General features: G+C 40.3%; 1 protein-coding gene across 12 annotated transcripts in view; it reads left to right on the top strand.

Moving 5' to 3' along the window:
- The window catches only part of EPB41L2 (erythrocyte membrane protein band 4.1 like 2), a 92,719-nt gene that overhangs the window by 23,962 nt on the left and 47,898 nt on the right, over window positions 1-20,859 (top strand). For 11 of the 12 annotated variants that reach the window (XM_088533877.1, XM_088533873.1, XM_088533876.1 and 8 more), the window contains 2 exons: window positions 16,904-17,388; window positions 18,357-18,590. In XM_088533877.1, coding sequence (XP_088390003.1) covers window positions 16,918-17,388; window positions 18,357-18,590 — 705 coding nt within the window. In that variant the 5' untranslated portion in view covers window positions 16,904-16,917. Of the gene's footprint in view, window positions 1-16,903; window positions 17,389-18,356; window positions 18,591-20,859 lie in introns of those variants that run through there. The other variant, XM_088533878.1, reaches the window with a different exon arrangement.

The following is a 20,859-nucleotide window of genomic DNA, read 5'->3' as shown; positions in this document are numbered from 1 at the left end:
TTTTGCATCAGAATTTCTTGGTTGTGTGTGTAGTTTTTTTTTTTCTTTCTTTTTTTTTTATTTTTGTGTGTGTGTGTGTGTATGCCAGACTTAATGTGAACTTCCAGATTTAACTTATTACTTTTTTCGTGCACTGGATTTTGTGCAGACTGACATCAGATGTCCCTCCCGCAAAATCACTGTTCCAATTTATAGTGTTCTGTTAAAATCGGATAAAAACAAACTACTGGACTGAGAGCAGCATAGGGTTATGAAGGTGGTTAGACGACTGGAGCATCTGTCCTATGAGGAAAAGCTGTGAGAGCTGGGCTAGTTCAGCCTGGCAAAGAGAAGGCTGAGGGGAGATCCTCTCAGTGCATGCAAATATCTTGCGGGAGGTTGACAAGAGGATGAGGATTTTCAGTGGTGGCCGGCACCAGGACAAGAGTCAATGGCTACAAACTGAAGCACAGGAAGTTCTGCCTGAATTTGAGGAAAAACTTCTTTACTGTGAGGATGACAGAGCCCTGGAACAGGCTGCCTGGAGAGGTCGTGGAGTCTCCTTCTCCGGAGATGTTCAAAAATCGCCTGGATGTGACCCTGTGCCATGTGAACTTTACCCTGCCTGTTGAGACATTTTTCAGTAGGAGAATTTGGTTCTGTAATTGCTTACTCATTACTTTCTTGGATGAGTTAAGTTTGAGGAGAAGTCCCTGTAATGAAGACATCTGGAGTGCTGGTATATTTGGTGAATTTAGATAGATATGACTAAGGTAAGTCCTATTAGAGCCTGCATTTGAAAGCTTAGTTAGTGCAATATGAAGGCTTGATAATGCATCCTTTAGGGATAAGAAATCACTGTCTCTTTGGCACTGAGGATATTTAGGGAGAGTGTCTTGTTCATGTAATAGCTAGTGTTTTTTGATCATTCTGTGCAGAAATCTAATGGTTTACAAGGTGCATCCTATTTGAATTTTGTGTAGCAGTTCTCAATTTTGTCCTAGAGTTAGTTTCAGCCTGTCTTTCTTGATGCTGATTACATATGTATATTTTTGCAATGTTAAGGAATATGCTTGGATAAGAAAATTTGAAAGCTTCCACTTAATGGTCACGTCTACGATGTTTTCTGATGTTTTACACGGTTTGCTCTGCAGTCAAAAGAATGACTGCAGCTGCTGCTCATGTAGCTAGACACCAAAAATGCTGCGAAGCAGGCTACCCACCCAATAAAGTTAACTGTTATGTCTAAGTTTTAAAGCTCTTGCTCTATAAACATTGCTGTTAGTTTTTGAAGTAGTCTGGGTGTGTACGGAAAAGTACTCACTGCTTTGATACAGTGGAGACAGACAGCTGAGAACATAACTTTTCTAGAGATCTGCCACTTAAAAAGAAAACTTCCAGATGAAAGTGTCTCCTCATTTTTGTTTATTTCTGACAGTACTATTTCCTGAGAGTTGGTTAGATCAACCAAAAAGAAGGACGTTAAGTGGCGATGCTGTTCCTTAAGTACTGATCCATATCAGTATCTAGGTATCAGTGCCCACAGTAGCGTTGTAAATTGTGTTACAGCATCATCTGTTGTAAGCTACCTGTAGTCTGCTTTAGAAGCCAAATACTTGTTTTCAAGTGTTGTCACGAGAAGAGAAGTTTGTTTCCATATATACTGTAAATAGTAATGTTAGTGTGCAGTCCTGGTGCTGACGGTGTAAAAGCAGGCTGTAAAGTGAAGAGAGCTAAGAAAAATATTTGAAAGCTGTTGAAAAGTGGACCTGCACAATAGATTTGAAATATTTTAACCTGCTTAGTTTATCGAAACTAGTTTACTAGTTAGAGGCAGGGCTGACCTGATTGAATATACAAGTACATTATCAGGGAAAATCATGAAAACCTTTGGTGCCATTTAATGCCTGAAAAGGAACAGGCTACCTTCAAAGGCTGTTTGCAAGTGTGAAAAGCCTGTTTGAAAAGTCATTTAGTTGTTAAGAAGTATGATTGTGTTTGAAATCAGTTATTAGGCTAGTGATGCATTCTCTATACATTATGTCTCCAATCAAACTGGATATCTTCCCCTTATTCTTATCTAACTGATATAGCTTAAAATAGTGTTCTATGCTGTGCATTAAAAATGAGTTAAATCTAAATAAGGTGATGCATAATCACAAATGAAAAATAATTTTTGGCATTCAGTGAAAAGAATCCAAATAAGTATATCTGGAAGTACATAACTCGAGCATGTGTGACTAATTTTCAGGTAATCAGTTCCAAAGGTGATATTAATGTTGTGCTCTGCTGAAATAAACCCATTTTAACAACCAGCAAATAAAGCAAATAAACATTTGTTTAGAAAAATATATTAAACATATATATGCACATGCAACCGCATAGAGAAATGTTTGATAAAGTATTTCTGGCAACCAATTAAATTTGGGAAATAAACCTACTTAAAATAAATCTATCATGACATCAGTAGGGCTGGTGTGTTTAGACATCTCTTACAAATACTGCCCTTCCACAGGCCGTGCTTGCCTGAAGGAGCGAGAAGTATTTGATATTGAAGGGTTTAATCCTTGAATATTGGTTACAGCGATATGGATTTAAAAGTAGGATGTGTAGTATATAGGGATACTTGCATTATCCTCTTTGTTTAGGTTAAAAAATAACACACATTCTGTTTCAGTTTGTGAAGTAGATAGTCCTTGTTTTATTTTAGAACCCTAAGTCACAGAGTTGTCATCCAACCTGGAGTTCTGTTGTTTTGTCATGAACTGAACTTCACGGTTGCTGGTTATCCTCCTCATAACATTATTCCTGAATGATTAGACTAATTACTTTGTAAGGCCTTCCCAGTTGTCTTAAATAACAACTGTGAGCATTTTTAGAACGTGGCTTTACAGAATCTTATGGTTACTTAACAAATCTTTAGATACTATTATTTTTAAGTTAGCTGTCATATCTGTTTGAGGATCTGTGACTAAAGGCTAAAATAAAAATTAAAAAAGAACAGTATCTAGTACCGACATTCCTTTCTTACAAAATTTACCTTTTTTTCCCTCCATAGCATTCATAAACATTTTTTCCCACCAACTTAATGATTGAATGTTAAGAGTGAGCTTTTCTTGGATCACTCTTAAAGTGCTGAAAACTAGATGAAGAAAAACTTGTTCCCACACAGTTTCTTAAAATTTGTTTGCATTCCTTCTATTCTTACTGTGTTTCCAAAAGGGATTAAGCACTGAGATGTTAGAAATATTATACAGCTTCCAGGACACTTCAATATTGTTTCTCTTTTCTCAGGCCCGTAATGTTAGGAATTAAAGAAAAGATAAAAAAGCATTTGCAGATTGATTTTTTTTTTTTTTTTTTTTCCCCCCGACGTCTTTATTTTCATTTACTGCCATATATATCAAGGATTAGTTATATATCCTAAAGTAATACCAGGCAATTTTCTGGATAGAGTCATGGTTAAAGCTGAGAAAGTGGAAATTTCACACTACTACTGCATGAGGACTCCAAATAATAAAGCCTGCTCTAAGCAGAGCAGTTCAGATTTTTTTTCCTGAAACTTTTATATTCATTCTTTGTTCGTTCGTTTGTCCTGGACACTTAATTCCTCAAAAGTATCAAGTAGGTGTCCTCAAAGAGAGTCTGAACAGAGTGAAGATGAGAGATGTTCTCACCGTGCGTGCTCATACGGCGCCGGCCGCGGCGCTCTGCGTCCTCGCTTGCAGGCCGGTTAACACAGAGCTGGCTGCATGAAACCTGGCTCAGATTGAGCAGCCGTAAAATGGATTGGTGACTTAGGCTATTCATCCCTGCCGTGACAGTTTAAAGCAGGTCACTGACAACGTCAACAGAGCCCACAGTCCCTTTCTTCGAGATAGGCTTCGGCTTGTTTTTGCCAGACACAGCCTTCCTTTCAGGAGTACTAAGGCCTTCCACTTTCATCTCTATTAATCGGGGTTGCTTTGGAAGAGCCTCTCTACCGAAGCAGCTCTGCTGCAGGTTCCTCATGCCCATCAGCCCACATTTAGGGAATGCAGAGGTCTTCATGGAATGCGAACCAGGAACATAATCCACTTGCAATTTTCAAAATAAGAAATTATCCTTGTAGGATTAGAGCAGAATAACTAGGTGATTTGTACCATTCTCGGATTAAATTGTGATTTTGTTTTAAGGGAATTTTTGTCATTTCCTCTACTTACCGGAGACTTTGAGTGTGCTATAAGTGGAAGACGTTGTGATATTCAGTTCTTCCTCCTTTTCTGTATTCCCTATTTTTCAGGTTCTGAGAATATCTCTGTGAGAAGTTGGCTGTATTGATAGCTTTGTACAGAAACAAATCCACTATAGTAGATAGCAGGAAGTATATATTTCTGAAGCTGTTTCACGTATATTAAATATTTGGCTGTGACAGAACTTGTGATTAGGTGAACAGCTTTTTAGCTGTGTGTGGGGTGGGGGGCTCATCTTTTGATCACCATGGCTTGGTAAATAAAAGCATTCACATAATTTTGCAAACAGCTTACTCGACTTGTTCTCCTGTGGATAGGATCCCAAAGCAAACATCCTGCTGAGTTATTTATTTTCTGTCATACAGGTTAGATGCCAGTTCCTCTGGATGTCAGCCAGGCTTTTGACACAGCTTGGCAGCCTGGCTTTCTAGCAATGGTTAGGGAATTAGGAGTGCAAGGCATAGTACTTAACTGATAATCAGGGAGATTCTAAAAACAGTAAATAAGATTAAGTGAAGGTACATGAAGGATGGAGAAGACAAGAGGATGAAAGAGATGTTTACACATAAAACTAAGATGTAGTAAGAAGGATGCCCGTGTTTTACAAATGGTGAAGCCCAAATATTACAGCTTTAAAACAGCTGTCTTTTGTGTTAGGAATTTAAGGGAATCTGTTTCCCATTAGGAATATGGCACACTGCTCTAACATAGTGATTCTTTTTTCAACTTTTACTTCTAAATGTTTCTTTAACGTTAATTTTCTATAAAGTTTTGTCTGTACAAATTCATAATACTTGATCAAAACAAGATATTTAAATAACTTTTGATACATCTAGGTGTTTTGGATATATTTTGGGATAGCTTAGCATGCTTAACACTTTGCGTAAAGTCCATTATTTTGGTTATATGAACCAAATCATGCCACTATTCCTGTGATAAAAGTTATTTTGTCTCTTCAAAAATATGAAACTCCAATTTGGATCCTACACCAAGCGTGCAGTATTGTTTTTCAGTACATCTTAAGACAAATGAGCTGAGTTACCTTTGCTCCCTCCCTTTCCTAGTAAGCTTGCTTGAATCTTCAGAATCTTTATGCCTACAGTCGCAGTATATTCTGTAGATGTGCACAGTCCTAGAAACCATTCATCTCTTTGTTAAAGAAGACAAGGAAACATTGTTTTAATTGGTATAAGAAATGCTGCAGACTTTCCTTTGTGGGGAAAAAGAAAGCCTGCATATTCATCTTGCTTCAAGTATTGAATTGTGTCTGTGTACACGCACTCATGGTGCTTGATGAAGTCGCAGGGAATCACGTGATGACAGCAGAAGCTCATAAGAGGAATCTGACAACACAGAAATCTTTCTTGACCTGATACAGCTGAGAATTCAGTTCATCTGTGCATAACTGGGCTGAATTCTAACATACACTTAGATAGTGGTGTCCATCTCCTCGACTGGGACTTGACCTTGCGTTTTTAATGATGTCATTCGAGCATTAATGAGCTTGGCTTGGTCAACAGGAAAACCTTACATCATCCCCTCCTGAGAACAAGCTTTTGAATTGTATCATAGTTATTTCAGTAGCAATTGGGCTGGGAATCATTCTAGTTTAGGTTAGAATTTTAAAAGCAAAAAATTCATTAGGTAACTCTTTGGTGCCATTTCTCACAACTTTCATGTAGCCCAATGCTAACTTTGTCTAGCTAATGCAGTGTATGCCTACAGAACCTAAGACAAGGTAAACAGATTCAAGATACTTGTCTTCTCTTTCCTATATGAAATTTGGATGTATTTCTATCATCTAAAACAGAGCTAAACATTTCCTGCAGCCTATTCTCTTTACTCTTCCCAAGGGGGTGGTCTCTGGGTTACATTGGTTACTATTGGGTAGTGGATAGAACTTAACCACCCCTGATCAGTTGGGATATGTGTGAATGTATGCCTGTAGGTAGGTGTGAAAACCAAAATGATAACTCGCCTAACTTTTCACAAATGTCACTTTAGGAATTTTAGAGGACAGTAATGTAATTTTTGCAGGAAATCTAGCAGACTTTCCTAAATCATCTTTATTTTGTTACAGGTACAAGGAAAAGGATACTCTTTCTAAACCATACAATACTGGAGCAGATTTTAAATCTTTTAATGAAAGTTCATCTGCAAACATCAAGTCAGTGAGATAAGTCTTAAATGTATTGCCTTTAAAAGGCATTCAGTCTCTCTAGGGAAGAGATTTTAGGCTCTTGAAAGCAAATTACTATGTGGAAAATGCGTGGCATTAGGCAAGATGCTTTTACCTGTGCGTGTGCTCTTTCTTGCACAAATGCTCTTGTGATTAAACAGTTTTGGCAAAGACTTTCATATGTGAGAGTAAAATTGTTGTTACTACATTTCTTGGAGTCCTTTTTCTAAGCACTTGAAGGACCTCGTGAAAACCTCATGCAATTCAACAAGGCCAAGTGCAAGGTTCTGCACCTGGGGAGGAATAACCCCAAGCACCAGTACGGGCTGGGGACTGACCTTCTGGAGAGCAGCTCTGCAGAGAGCTGCTGGGTGTCATGGTGGACGACAAGTTGACCATGAGGCAGCAGTGTGCCGTCGTGGCCAAGAAGGCCAATGGGATCCTGGGGTGCATTAAGAAGAGCGTCTCCAGCAGGTCGAGGGAGGTGATCCTGCCCCTCTACTCAGCCCTGGTGAGGCCACATCTGGAGTATTGTGTCCAGTTCTGGGCTCCACAGTACAAGAGTGATGTGGAGCTGCTGGAGAGAGTCCAGCGCAGGGCTACAAGGATGATCAGGGGCCTGGAACATCTGCCCTGTGAGGAGAAGCTGAGGGGGCTGGGCCTGTTCAGCCTGGAGAAGAGAAGGCTGAGAGGGGATCTGATCAGTGTCTAGAAGTACCTCAAGGGAGGCAGTGAGGAGGATGGTGCTGGCCTCTTTTCAGTGGTGGCCACTGACAGGACTAGAGGTAATGGCCACAAACTGAAGCACCAAAAGTTCCACAGGAACTTAAGGAAAAATTTTTTAACAGTGAGGGTGACAGAGCCCTGGAACAGGCTGCCCAGAGAGGTTGTGGAGTCTCTTTCTCTGGAGATCTTCAAAACCCGCTTGGACGCAGTCCTGTGCCATGTGCTCTAGGTGACCCTGCGTGTGCAGGGGGGTTGGACTAGATGACCTCTAGAGGTCCCTTCCAACCTTGAGCATTCTATGATTCTATGACCAAACCCTGCAGAGCTCCCCTTCTGCCTAGTTGTGTCTCAAGTCTTGGCCGGCATCTGGCTCCGTCTCCTCCCGCCCCAGCCACTTCCTGGCTTTGCAGCAGTGTTTGCCTGTGACACCAACGCTGCCCTCTTCCTGTTTTGTCTTCAGTGCCTGTTTCCTGCCTTCTCCTTCCCTCCCCACCCCCACTCCAGCTCTTGGCCTTCTCTCCAGTGTCCTCCCTTTACTTTTCCTTTCATCATCTTTCCATGGCACCTGAGTTACGCAGCTGGGAAAGGGTCTGCCTCCTCAAATTTTGTTTGAGGGAACAGGGGTTCACAAGAATCCTGTGTTACCAAGTTGGGAAGACTTCCCATATGAGAGTAAAGGGGTGCAGATGTCCTTGTGTGTACCAGCTTATGCCCAGATAATTTATTTGTCCCAAGTGTCTTTGGTCATATTGGGTCACAATGAAAGTTAGGAAGAGGGAGAACAGAGGGAGAACTGCTCTGTTTTTCAATCCACACATTACCAAGTTGCATATAACATTACTTGGACAGCCAGTCCTACTGTTCCCCAAAATTCCATGTAATGTAAGGATGTGTTACCTCCGTCTTTACATAGAATATAGATACACATATTTTCTGAATGCCGGAAGTTTTAAGTTTTTCATTTATTGAGGATCACATGTTTTGGAGGTCTTTCTAGACTAGAACTTTTGAGAGTGGTCCAAACTTGGTCCCTTCTTGGTCCCTGATGCTTGGAAAGCCTTGGCTCTTGGTTTTGAGAAAACATGTTGTAATCTTAAGATTCCAAGTCTCTAGTCTGTTTTGCTATGTGCTTTCTGTATGTGCTTATTATGTATGTGCTTTGTGGCATCAATACAGGAGCATTCTCTTTATAAAAAAAAAAAAAGTGGTTATTAACTGCTATATTATAGTCCAGAAAGTTTGAAATGTATTTGGTTTGGTTACGTTCCTGTGCCAACCTTTCATTTTTCTCCTTCCTTTGTATTTCAAAATATTTTAGAGGTGAGTCCAGAGGGGAGGCAAATTTAGACGGGCTTGGGGAGATCCACAGCTGTGAGGTCAGATATGGTCTTGGCTCCAGGATTAAACATAGCACAACATACTCACAAGTTAAATGTGCTGCTAAACATTTGGCAAATGAGCACCTAAATTGCCCAACCCAAAAAGAAGGAGAAATGAAAATCCCCAAATCCAAATGTCTGTAGATTTGGAGTTTTATTTATACAAATATGTCTTTTGGCATATAGCTTATGGTGTCTTGCTGTGTGTTTCTGAAGAAAACCATTGCATAATGATAAGTTGTTGTCAGCTTGGATTTAAAAACATGTATGTCTTTGAAAGTTACAGTTCTTTAATATATCCAGAAAAAAATGTGACCCAAGAAGGCAGAATACGGTCTCTACTTAATTTGAACTGAAAGGGTACTGTAATGACACACCGTCCACACTGGTACGTGGTTTTTAAAAGCCCTTCTGGAATGGGTGAGGCTGCCTTGGTAAACTGTGTTCTGTGATGTGTGTTTACATAGGAGTGTCGCTGCAGTCATGGTTTGGAAAGTCACCATCTCTTTCCCCCCCGATCTGTCCCAAGTGCTCCTCCCCAGACTGCTCTGGGTGTTCACACATGAAGTCTTCTAAATCTTTATTATCTGTTGTCTTTTCCTTACTCTCCAAAGAAAACTTTGTTTAAATAGTTACTCCCTTGGGGCTTTCCTGCATATCCTGTTATCTGCTTTATATTATAAGCTTTCACGCTGGGAATGTCCTTCCAAAAAGCACATAACAGCTCAAGCACTTAGATGACTAACGAACTAAAGTGCAGGCTCGAACCCAGTGTTATTAGCATGAGATTCTCTTTTGCAGTGCAGTCTTGCCAGGCTCCTTTGCAACTTAGCAGGACATCATTTCCCTTCATCTAGCTCCGAGATGTTGCGGTGGTTAAAATGTCACTGGGATTCGTGACCGATTTAGCAGTGAAGCTGCTGCCACTAGAATTGGGAAACTTTCAGAAAAGCGCTGATGTTGTCACTTTACTAATCAAATACAAGCACTGCGAACCTATGGGAGCCATGAAAATTTGGCTGCTAGTTTTATTTGCTCAACTAAGAGGCATCTCTCGTTCACTGCTCTTTGTTGCCTGGGATCAGCAATGTTATTTTCCCACCGGAGCAACAGATACAAACTTCCTGAAGAGTGCTGTTATCTGTAGTTTCACTACTTTGTTATGCACTTCAGTAAGTATAAATATGTAAAGCAGACCACTGCAGGCTTTTTCCTACATAAATCATCTCATGTGCATCCAAAGGGAAAAGGACAAAGCACAAGTGAGTTCTGCTCCCTAACGAATGCACCCATGTTCCAGCGGCACGCAAAATACTTGCTTGGCTTGGGCCAGCTCAAAACGAAAATTAAAATGTCAACAGAAGACTCCACAGTGGTGAATGCCCGTGGGGCTGCGGACACTGGCTGAGGATGTAAGATGGCATATATTCTCTGCAGCAGCATTGGTGATTTACTGTGCATTTAACTACTCTACTTTTCGGTCTATATTTTGAGAGTTATGTTATTAATATCTGGGGTTGGTTTTCTTGTGTGAATATTAAGACCTCTGCAGGTCCTTCAACAATTAATTCATGTGTCAGTAGTAACATTTCTAGAAAATACCTTTAACCAAGAGTTTGAATCTGGCTTCATTATTGGTAGGAGTAAGGCAGCATCAGTTTTGTATTTCAAATGCATTTTGATTCAGAAAAAAAAATAGATATATTAAACAAAATTGTTAGTAAGTGAACATTTCCACACATCATCTGTATAAAACGAGTTATAATTAACATCACTTCTTTTTCCTCAAGTTTTTCTCTATTTCCCTCGCTATTGTGCAAACAGCACCGTGTTTTATTAAACACACTTGCCAAAGACAACAGTTCTCTCTGCAGTGCTTCTACTAGACAACATAGAACATGCAGAAATACAGAATTGATGCCACTTGGACAAAACACTTTTATGGCTGTGTTTATGTGCTGAAACTATGTAAACAGTGCCGATCTCTTCAACGTTCATCTTTTATATGACAGAGCAAGTTGTTCTAATGCATTTTTCCAACTGGTGTCTGACCATCGTTCATAAGCTGGACAGACTAAGCTAAAATACTAATGGACATTTTGAATGTGATCTTGGCAATGTCTGCATGTGTGACATCCATCTTTGCTGCACTGATGACATGAAGTGAATGGTTAGATGTTGTGAAAGGAGCTCGCAGATGGAGTTTGCTTGTAGGGTCTATGGTTGGTGTCATATCAAGAGCACAGATTAGTCACCTCTCTTGTTTTTTCCCCCCTGACTTTGAATTCTCATATTTCAGTTATTCCGCCCCCTTTTTTTGTGTGTGCTGTCGTACATTTCCTAAGCATGTGAAGTGGCAGTAATTGTATGTAGGGCTTCCATTGAGCAGGAAATGGATACTTGTCAAAACACAGCCGTGTGCTTGGCTCCAGCTTTTCCGAGCTCTGGGGGACAGGGGCCTGTTGTTTAAATGTCAAAAAATCTCTCAAGTACATAATTGTTTTAAATCTTTTAAATATATTGTAAATGGGATGGATGAAAGAAGAAATTAAAAATTTATGATGTTCTTTAGAAATAAATGATCCCCGAATTGGAGCAAGTTAGATATATTACAGAACCTGACGATTTTTTTTTTCTCCCAAAGTTTTCTTAAGAATTGGAAGAAATCTATGGGCTAGGCTTTGGAATTGTGGCCTTACTGTATGTATTGCCCTTTGGGGTGGGATGAGGGTGAAGGCAGGGAATGAAGGTTGGAGAGTAAGTGTTGCTCCGACAAAATGTATGTTTGCTGCTCAGGATAAATGATCGCTTGTTGCCGTTTTTAATCTGCCAGTCAGAAACCACTCTAAACTTGAAATGTTGAGTTCGGAGATCATGCAGAGGTTTTTCTCAAACTGTTGTTCTTTGTTTGAACAGATAACAGGAAAACAGAGCTGTCTTTTTGACCCATGTGCGTTCTCTGGCTGCCAGAATGAAACGGGTTGGAACTAAGTGGTGCTTTTCCACTGAGCACATCCCTCTCCAGCAGTGTCTGCGCTTGGGTGGGGCCCCTCCTTTCACTAAAGCTTTTGGAAAAAAAACGTGGTTTTTCAGCTGCTTGTACTGTTTCAATTTAGTTTTTAGGGTTTTTTTGTTGTTATTTTTTGGGTATTTTTTTTTTTCAGCTGGAGGGAACAGCACAGAACTAACTTGTTCTGCATACATGTTCTGGGGAAGAGTTTTCTTGAATTAAGTTGCTCCATGTGAGGTGTCTGTCTCTCATATATGAAGGTATTTGTAGATTTTAAGTACAGAAATAACAGATTTCTGTTCCAGGATTCCAGAGGAATCCAGGTTCCTTTGGATATGGAACTCAAAGTGAATGACGCTTGCCTATGTGCAACACTTGAAGGGTATTTGTTTTTGTTTTGGTTGGAAGTTTGGGTTTTTTAAATGATGAGCTCTGATATATGCTATATGGATCCTTTTACACAAGTGATGCAGAGCTCAATGCGTTTTATTTAAAATTCTGAAAATAGCTTTGTTTTGCGTTTTAGACTGCAACGTACTGTCAGCAAACAGCTTGTTTTAGTGATATAAGTGTTTAAAGAATCTTCACATGTTTCAAAAAGTAATCTTTTTCCTTTCTGAAAAGTATGCCTCTTAAAAGTACTGGTTTGAGAGGGTAATTCAGTTTAAGTTGTATATGGACCACAAGAACCGAAAGTTATTTAGTAGGCAGAATAACTGGTGGCTGACACTTAAGTTATAAGAGAAGTTGGGAGCATTTGAATCATAGAGAATATATATATGCAGTTGTGCTACTTTAATGACTCCAAGATACTGACAAACAGTCATATCTGCAGATTGTGTTTTGACAGAGGAGTTGAAATAACTTTCCTGCGCTGGTTTACAGAAAACTGTCACTGTGATAATTTTCTTGTGAAAGTATTCCAGCTAGACTGCACTTACTCAGTCGGCAGTTTTAGCCAGAAATAGATTTCTCTGTATCTCACGTCATTGCAGTCTGGATCCTTCATGTTTGTTGCTTATTTTTCTTTTGTCTGCACAGTGATCTGAAGAATTACTGTAGCACTTGTCTTAAAAATGTCATTGTTTCAGAAGCCTCCTTTAAGTTCATGTCATCTGTTTATGGTGAGCCCTGGGTATCCTGGGCGTTGCAGGACGTGATGGCACACCTGCAGAAAGTAGTTTTGCAGACTGGCTGACCTTTCAGTATTTATGTAACAAAAATATTTTCCTGGTAATACAGGCTGAGAAGAAAGCATTGTATGCGTCCAGGTAGTCAGTGCATGATGGCATGGATGTAGATATGTAGACTAACAAAATATATGTAATTTTAACTAGTGACTTAACCTATCCTAGGAAAAGGAATGATTGAGTGTAGTTCCTGTTAAGCTTTTTCTGGGGCTACTAGTCACCTTGCACACTCCTGTAATTCTTTGGAAGTAGGATTTTACAGGAGTAATATCTTCTGGGAATACATTATTTTATGCCTTTTTCTGATCTTGCAGGTATGCTTAGAGGCTGCGTGCATATACACATGTACACACACATACACGTGCATGTACACGTGTTGTTATAACCTTTAGCGTTATGGAGCATTAATTCAGCTGCCTGGCTTTGAAACCCCGTGTACTTTAAATATGTTGTTAATGCGTCTCCGGCGACATAAAGTTACTTGTCACGACCTGGGAAATACGTTTAAAATCGGAAGGCGGTTGCTGTTGTGCGGCCGTTGGAAGGTGACGCTGCCGTTGGGAGCTGGGAGGGCGCCCCCTGCTGCCCAGTGCCGGCGCCGGCACCGCTCGGTCCCGCTCCTGGGCTCTTCCCCGGAGAGGAGCTTCCCGAATAGCGTCGGGGGTGCCTTGGACACAATCACGGGGAAAAACTGATTAAAAAAAATAATCACCGTGTGTGTGGGACAGATTTTTAGCAAAAGGCATTAACTGCTCCCCTGCCAAATAGCTGAATGGTAGCGTAGCCCTAGCCATCCAGTGATGGGGACGGGCCTTTCCCACGCGTGGCGGAGGTTTAAAGCAGCCACGTTTTATGGTGTGACCCTGAGGCGCGGAGGAGCGCTCCGGCCCTCAGCGCTGAGGCTCTAAGCGCTCCAAGAGGATGACCTGGCGGCAGGAGCTCCGGCCAGGCCCCGCTCGGTGGTCTTGTCCGAGCCGTGGAAGTGTTTGGCCTTGACAAGCTGGTCGCGTGACCACTGCTGGGCCAGAAATAAAGCAAAATGCTGCGTCGGCAGCCTGGATCTGCAGCCTGCGCGGCTAACCTGGGTTTGGGGCAGAGCAGTCCCGGGAGGAAGCGAACCCAGGGCTGCTTGTTGTTGCCTTCCGCCTATAAATACAGAGATTTGGGTTCTACTGCTAAGGATCACCTTAATTTTAAAATAAATACTTAGAATTCATGCATAAAAGCTTGTTTTTTATATGCAAGTTCTCTTTTGCCTTTCTAAAATTTGTTCAATACTTTGCTAGACTGATGACTTTTAATTCTGGTTTCATCCAAGAATGCTTTTTAAAATGCAAAGTTAATCTGACTTATTAGATTTATTTGATAATCAAAAAATGTTTGTACACAGTTGGATGTATGTGTGCATACAGAGGAGGATGCATGTTTCTATATGCAGATTGGTTTATGTTTTGGGTTTTTTGTCCTAAGTGCAAATGGGCAAGTTGTCGTGGGGTATGTTGCAGGCCCCATTGTATTAAGAGGCAGTAGATTGGTTTAACTGAGAGAATTTAGGGATGTTTTTGTTTCAACTTTTAAGATTCTTAAAGACCCAAAGTGTATTTTCATTGCTACTCTGTTTCTCTGAGTTTGAATTGTTTCTTCGGCCATTGCAGTATTGTAGTAGCCCACCTAAATAGTAACTAAGAAAGGAAATTAAATGTGCTTTTTGCTTTGGCTGCTAATGTTTTCTCATTGCCTATGGCAAAACGGCATGCTGCATTGAGCTGCACTGCTCATGAATTTTCTTGTGCAGCTATTGATGAAATGCAAGCTTTAAATTTTTACAGAAGTAATTGCAAAACAGTGATGTCCAAAAAAAAACCCTTTGCATTGTGATCTTTATGAGGATAAGAGACTGTGCTCTATAGAAAAAAACTGGGTTACACTTTTGACAAAAGAGTTCAACAGTAGGAACTGGTTCACATATTACCCGGTAGTTAAAATAGATCTTTTTGCAATGCGTAGAATTTGACTGCTTCAGACAGGATTTTACTTTTCTTCTGACATAAACATGTTGAAAACGGTGAGTATACTGTTAGTAGATGGCCTGTCTTAATGAACTGTGAAATACAGACTAGTTCTCTACTATATTTTAAAACAATGCAACAAGAAATAAACCAATTGCTCGTATATCAAAAAGTTCTCAAATAGGTAGTTGAAGTGCCTCATTCTGGGCTTGTGGATTGTTCAGGCACAGATACAACCTTCCCAAGTTTTCATTTTTCAAATGGTTTCAATGGATTCTTGGATTACAGTTTACTCTTGGAGGTTTTGAATATTCAAGACTTAGTTTGGGATGCATTTGGATGGGCACAGGATACATGATATTTTGTTCTTGACTGAAACTTAAAATCAGCTGATTCCTTAAATATTTGTGATAGTTAAGAAGATGCCGTTTATAGATTTTCATCGAGTTTGTACTGTCAGTTGCTACTTGTATTTACTCAGGTCTTTTTTGTGAAAATAAAATCCACAAACATGTGAACAAGTGAGTTACTTAGGCATTGGATTTTGTGGTTTGTGCTGATGAGTAGGAGATACTGTAATGGAAGCAGTGAATTAAGATGCAGACTATTAAGTGCAGTGAAAAGAAGCTTTCTGGGATTTGTTTCACGTCCATATTCCCTTCTGTTTTGATGTCTGTAGATTTTTTCATGATACTTGACCATGATTTTGAGCTTCAGTCCCTTGATTTATTTTGATTGTTTAAACTCCTTTTTTTACCCAAAATATAGTTTCCATTTTTGGCTATGAGGCAGGTTCCTATAGAGGAATTCTGGAGCTTTCCTTGGCAAAAAGGGGCGATCCTTGGTGGAAGTGTCCTTCATAAATAGAACAGGATCCTAAGATTAGGCTGCAGATCAAGACTTCTTTGAAGATTAAGACTTCAATGTTCATAGCCAAGAGCTTCCAATACAGGACTAGGGTAAAGCAAAATGGGAGCCCTTTGTTCCTATGAGCTAATCAATGTTATGGTTGCAGCAAAGTGGGTAAACTGATTTGTCTGAAATCAATTCTTATGCCTCTTGATTTCTGGGACAGATTTAGCTGACCAGCCCCTCTAAAGTTGTACGCATTGGTGCATCTAATGCAAATATTTGATATATGATAATTGCAGAGCAATTGATTTCATAGGAAGTATGGCAAAGCACCTAGCTACGGAGGCTGGGGCTGAGATTAATCTATGGTGGCAGGAAGCCTTCTGTTCAGACAGCTTCATCTCTAGAATTGATCCTAGGACCTATATCAGCCAGTGGTCAAATCTGAACATTTGAGAGGTGTGATGGAGAAGGCAGGCATAGCCCAGCACTCTGCCCTGCTCTTAGGTGAGAAGCAAAGTTGTTGCAAGCCCTGGCAAGGAAGGGTGTAGAGTCCCTTCTGGTCTGTGTGCAAGCAGTGACTTCTGGTACCTGGGGTTGGCAGCTGCGTTATCTGAGGCTCACAGCTGGGTTACCTGTGTGGCTTTCTGTGGGGGATTAGTGTCCTTCTGGGTTGCTTTCCTGTGTGCCATGCATAGGGACACAATAAAGGAAAAGCAGTGAGGTTTTAGGTGTTATCTGATGGGCTTATTTTGACTTTGGGTCAAAGTAAAAGGAGCATATATGACTGAACATATAATTAAGTCAGATTTAGGATTTAGTCAGAAGTTAACATTTAGAGAATGGTTGAAAAGTTACCAGTTTTGGACCAACCGTTTGCCATTGATATGTGCTATATTGGTGAGTCTTCCCAAATTACAGCTTTTTGTTCCTTTCTCTTTACTCACTTGTATCTGTTTCTCTCTCCATTTCATAGTTATAACCAACTCAATATCCACATGCTGGATTTATTTCTTTGTGTGTTCACATAGCTTTTTTTGGCTATCAAAATGAACCTACCTCACTTTTTTATTTTTTTGCCTTTTCTTGTAGCAGATGTGTCTAAAAGTAATTATAATGCTCCTAGAAATTAATATTTTTGAAAATGTTTATTATCTATATGGCATCAAGCTTTAACTTCCTGATTTGTTTTTCTCTTGAGCTGAGACTTTGAAGAGCATGCAGTAAAGTAGTTCTTGAGTCTTGAGTCTTAATATATTTAATCTGGCACCCCTATAGATTTTTACTACAGATAATATAAGAACCATAGGAACCAGTAAACAGTTGTATGTGTCTTTTTCTTTTTAGTGTAACTTGTGACAATGACGACTGAAGTTGGCTCCGAGACTGAAGTAAAGAAAGATTCTGAGCAGGCAGGAGCAGAGCAAGCCAAGGACAAGCCTGACGAAGCCTCACGTACTACAGAAGATCAAAAGTCCAGAAAAACATCCTCAGAAGAAGCTTTAGATTCGTCTTCTGTCCCAGTGCCAACTAGCCAAAGCAGCCCGAGTAGCCAGAAGAAGGAAAAGGATTCGTCTGAAAGCAAGGGTATTTCTCGCTTCCTGCCCCCATGGCTTAAGAAGCAAAAATCCTACACCCTGGCAGAGCCCAAAGAAGAGACCAAGAAAAAGGCTGTAGGGGAGGACCAAGCAATTGAAGTGAGTGACTGCCAGCTTCCCAAGGAGGGGCCTCAGCCAGAAAGGAGCTTAACGGAAGCAGCAACTGAAAAAGAGCACAACGCTAAAGCAGATGAGAAGGAGGAAAAGCGCTCCGTTAGCAGTGCTGAAACACAGGTAAATGTGTAAAACCTAATGAATACTTGGAGCAGTTTTAAGCGCTCCCGTTTCATAGTTTAACTCATGTAAAGCTTCATAAAAATTATGGCAGGGAAGGATGAGTATCACTCGGCTGCTTTTTTTTTGCCAGTGGGTTGATACCGTTATATGAGTAGTAAAGCTGGCTTTAAAAGTTCCTGCTCTGTGACAGATTATTTTTTGCCTGCAATAATTTCATCAAACTAATAAGAGTGTAACCTCACAAACACTTGTTTTGTAATAGTCCGAGGGGCGGGGGAATGAGCAGGGATGAAGGCAGAAACTTCTTAAGTCAGCTTTGTTTCTGAAGTGATTGTATCACACTAATACCCCTGTAGTAACTTAATCTATTTGTTATTTTTTTTAGTTAACTCAAAGTCCTTACAATCTCAGGTTTTTATGCTTTACTTTATCTCTACTGAAGCCATGCATGTGGCTAGTCTCCTTACTGATGCCCCTGGTGAGGTTGATGCTGAGTCTCAAGGCAAACCCTCTTTCTGTGATGCCCCAAAGTTTTGCTTTTGGAAAATTCACACATCTCTTCTTGAAACTCAAACCTCGTATTCTGTATAGCTTGACTTTTGTAAGCACTGTCCCTTCATTTTGTTTAACTCCTGAAACTTCTCATTAAATTCTTTTGTGTTGGCAGTGGCAGGAGGAAGACGGAAGTCAATAAAATATAAATTCTTATTAAAAATAAAAGGGTTGGGGGACAGAAAGGCACCATCTGTGGTCTGAGAGGAAGATGGGGGGCGGGGGGGTGAAATCTGTGTTTCCAGTATCTTGTCCGCACATGGAAAACCTTAATCCTGGAACTGGTGGTTTTTAATCCAGTACCTTCATACCTTAATGAAAGGTTAATAAGTAATGGCTTATTTATTGGTGGCAGTTAAAAGAAATGAAGAAACTATTAAGCAGGGCTCATTATTTAATTGTTTTTCATACAGCCTGCCAAGGAAGATGGTAAAGAAATAGAAGTTGAAAAAGTTGCTGAGGGAAAAGAAGAAAAACGAGTGGAAAAAGAAGAAAAGCAAGTAGAAAAAGAAAAGAGGGAGACCAAAGAGGTACAGACAGGTGAAATCAAAGCAGAGGGCATCCCCCAGAAGTCTCCCAAGAAAATTAAAACTGTGCCATGTAAAGTGATGCTTCTGGATGGCACAGAATACAGCTGTGATCTAGAGGTAAGGCATCAAGTCTTTACATAAAGAAATCTTTATCTGTATGGTAGGGAGGGGAAAGGCAGTGAGTACCGTATGCTTTCATTGCAGGGAATTTAACAAAGGAATTTTTGTTTTAGTAAATCCAATTAATTCAATTACAATGTTACGTTCACACAGCTATCGTTTAGGGTCAGTTAACCTTTCATTTCAAAACTCAGTTTTCAAGTCGTCCTTAGTTCATCCCCTGCATACCCTAGTAAATAAGATAAATGCATAAATAAATCATTTAGAAAGTGTTGTCATGTCTGTGATACGTGATATCAATTCATCTGTCCAAGTGTTTCCAAGAATATACTAACAGTTTTAAAACATTTCCTTTTGCGAACTCTTTGGACTACCCTGCTAATTCTGTTTCTGAGCCTGTGTTAATATTTGGCAAATTTTCTGTGAGTAGTTTCTGTCATAACAGTTGAAATGTTCCCTATTTCTCTAGATGAATAGTGACACATTTTTATTCTCCTATAACAGGTTTTTCTCCATTTTATTCAGGAATAGCACCAAGTCCCGGCTTGCTCTCCTAGGAGCTCATCCTTTTATTGAGTGTGAGCAACAGCCATGTTTGTATCTACAGGACCTACATGTATTGTCTATATACAGCAGCTGTTGCACATAAGAATTAACAGTACAAATAAAACAGTAAAGCCACATCCCTCTGCAAAAGCAGTAGAATTGGAAAAATTTGAACAGAAGGAACTTTTGCCACCTGCAAATCCTCATTTTCTCTAGAGAAAAATGCTACTTGCCTCTCCTTTCTTCCTTGGTTACTTTAGGACAATGCAGAAAATGATCAAAAGTGTAGCAGCAGATGCACTAGCATTATTTTTAAGGAGGAACTCCTCAGAAGAATTTGTAGTAATTTGTGGCAGTCAGAGCAGTTCCTCTCAAAAACCAAGTTCTCCTAGAGTTTGCTTAGATTGTGGCTTAAAGAAAATATTTTTTACTTTCAAAATATTTTTGTGACTTTTTATTTTTAAAAAGGTTTTGAAACCTTTCATTTCTGAAAAAAGTATTAGTTGTGCCTGGAGGAATGGAAGTCCGTCTGCACACTATAACATTTTCTGCAGCACAGGACATGCCATTACAGTTAGTTAATTGCACAATGGAAAAGCTCCCACGGAAGCTGAGGGAAGGCCCACAGCTGCAAGAAACTCAAAATCTAACACTATTTGTCCTGTGGTCTTTAACTTCTTGAAATTACTTGAATTTCAGTAAGTACTTGAAATCTGCAAAAGGGAACTGGTGCTCCGTCTGTTGGTAAACATTCGTCTTAGGATTCATGTGTAAGCCAAACAAGTGTTCTTGGTAGAATCAAAGTTACTGCCTCTAGCAGCATGGAATATATGCTAGGTATGGAGGGATCGCATGGCCCAGAACTCCAGTTACAGGGTAACTAACTTTTATATAGAGCTAATGCAAAATAATGAGTACTTTTCCTCCTTAGGCAATGGAGTAGTCTCCACATGAACTAAACCATATCCACAGTTCATCAGGGTGTCAGTCTGAGGCAGGAGCAGTCAAATTGTAGCTCTTGAGCTGCTCACAGTGATAGGGTGGTGCTAACAGAGTAGCCTATGGGAAATCTGCAGCTGGAAAACAGGAGCCAGTAATAACATCCATCACTCCTGGGTTTTGCTGGGATACATGCCGAGCCTGAAGTTATCCCATGGCACAGAGGGTGGGGAACCTGAGGAGATCATTCCCACCAGTAGCTCCTGAAGCTCCTCATGATTCTAAAAACTGGGCATGCCCTGCATTGTGTATGCATCTCATGGGATCATCCTTGACCTAATGAGTTAAAAGCTATTAAAATTTATTTTAAAACTTATTTATATTTCAATATGTTTATTTACTCTTTTAGTCTGAGCAAATCTATGTTCCAATAGGACTAGTATTAGTTAAGATACAGCTTAAGGGCTAGCTTTATCTCAAATGAGGATTTTGAAGTGGCACCCGTTGTTGTGGTGCACAGTGTTTCCGAATACCCAGCTCTATCAGAGGGTGTTCTGCACCTCGCTCGCTGTGCAGCGTCCCCCCGGGCAGATGGCAGCAGCGCAGTTTGCCTCGGCTGCAGCGTGCCAGCATCGCGAGCTATGGGCTGCTCAGCCGGTTTGGTGCTGTTTCCCACAGAGTAAAGAGAAGCAGGGAGCATTTGCTAAGCATTCACTGCTCACTGCCATTGGTAAGTCAGCCTACCATCAAACTATCCAAACCAACTCTAATCACTTAAATT

Source organism: Tinamus guttatus, unplaced genomic scaffold, assembly GCF_059628265.1.
Source record: "Tinamus guttatus ecotype Peru unplaced genomic scaffold, ASM5962826v1 Tinamus_guttatus_pri_ptg000525l, whole genome shotgun sequence".
Classification (NCBI taxonomy): domain Eukaryota; kingdom Metazoa; phylum Chordata; class Aves; order Tinamiformes; family Tinamidae; genus Tinamus; species Tinamus guttatus.
This window is presented reverse-complemented; position numbering and strand designations above follow the sequence as displayed.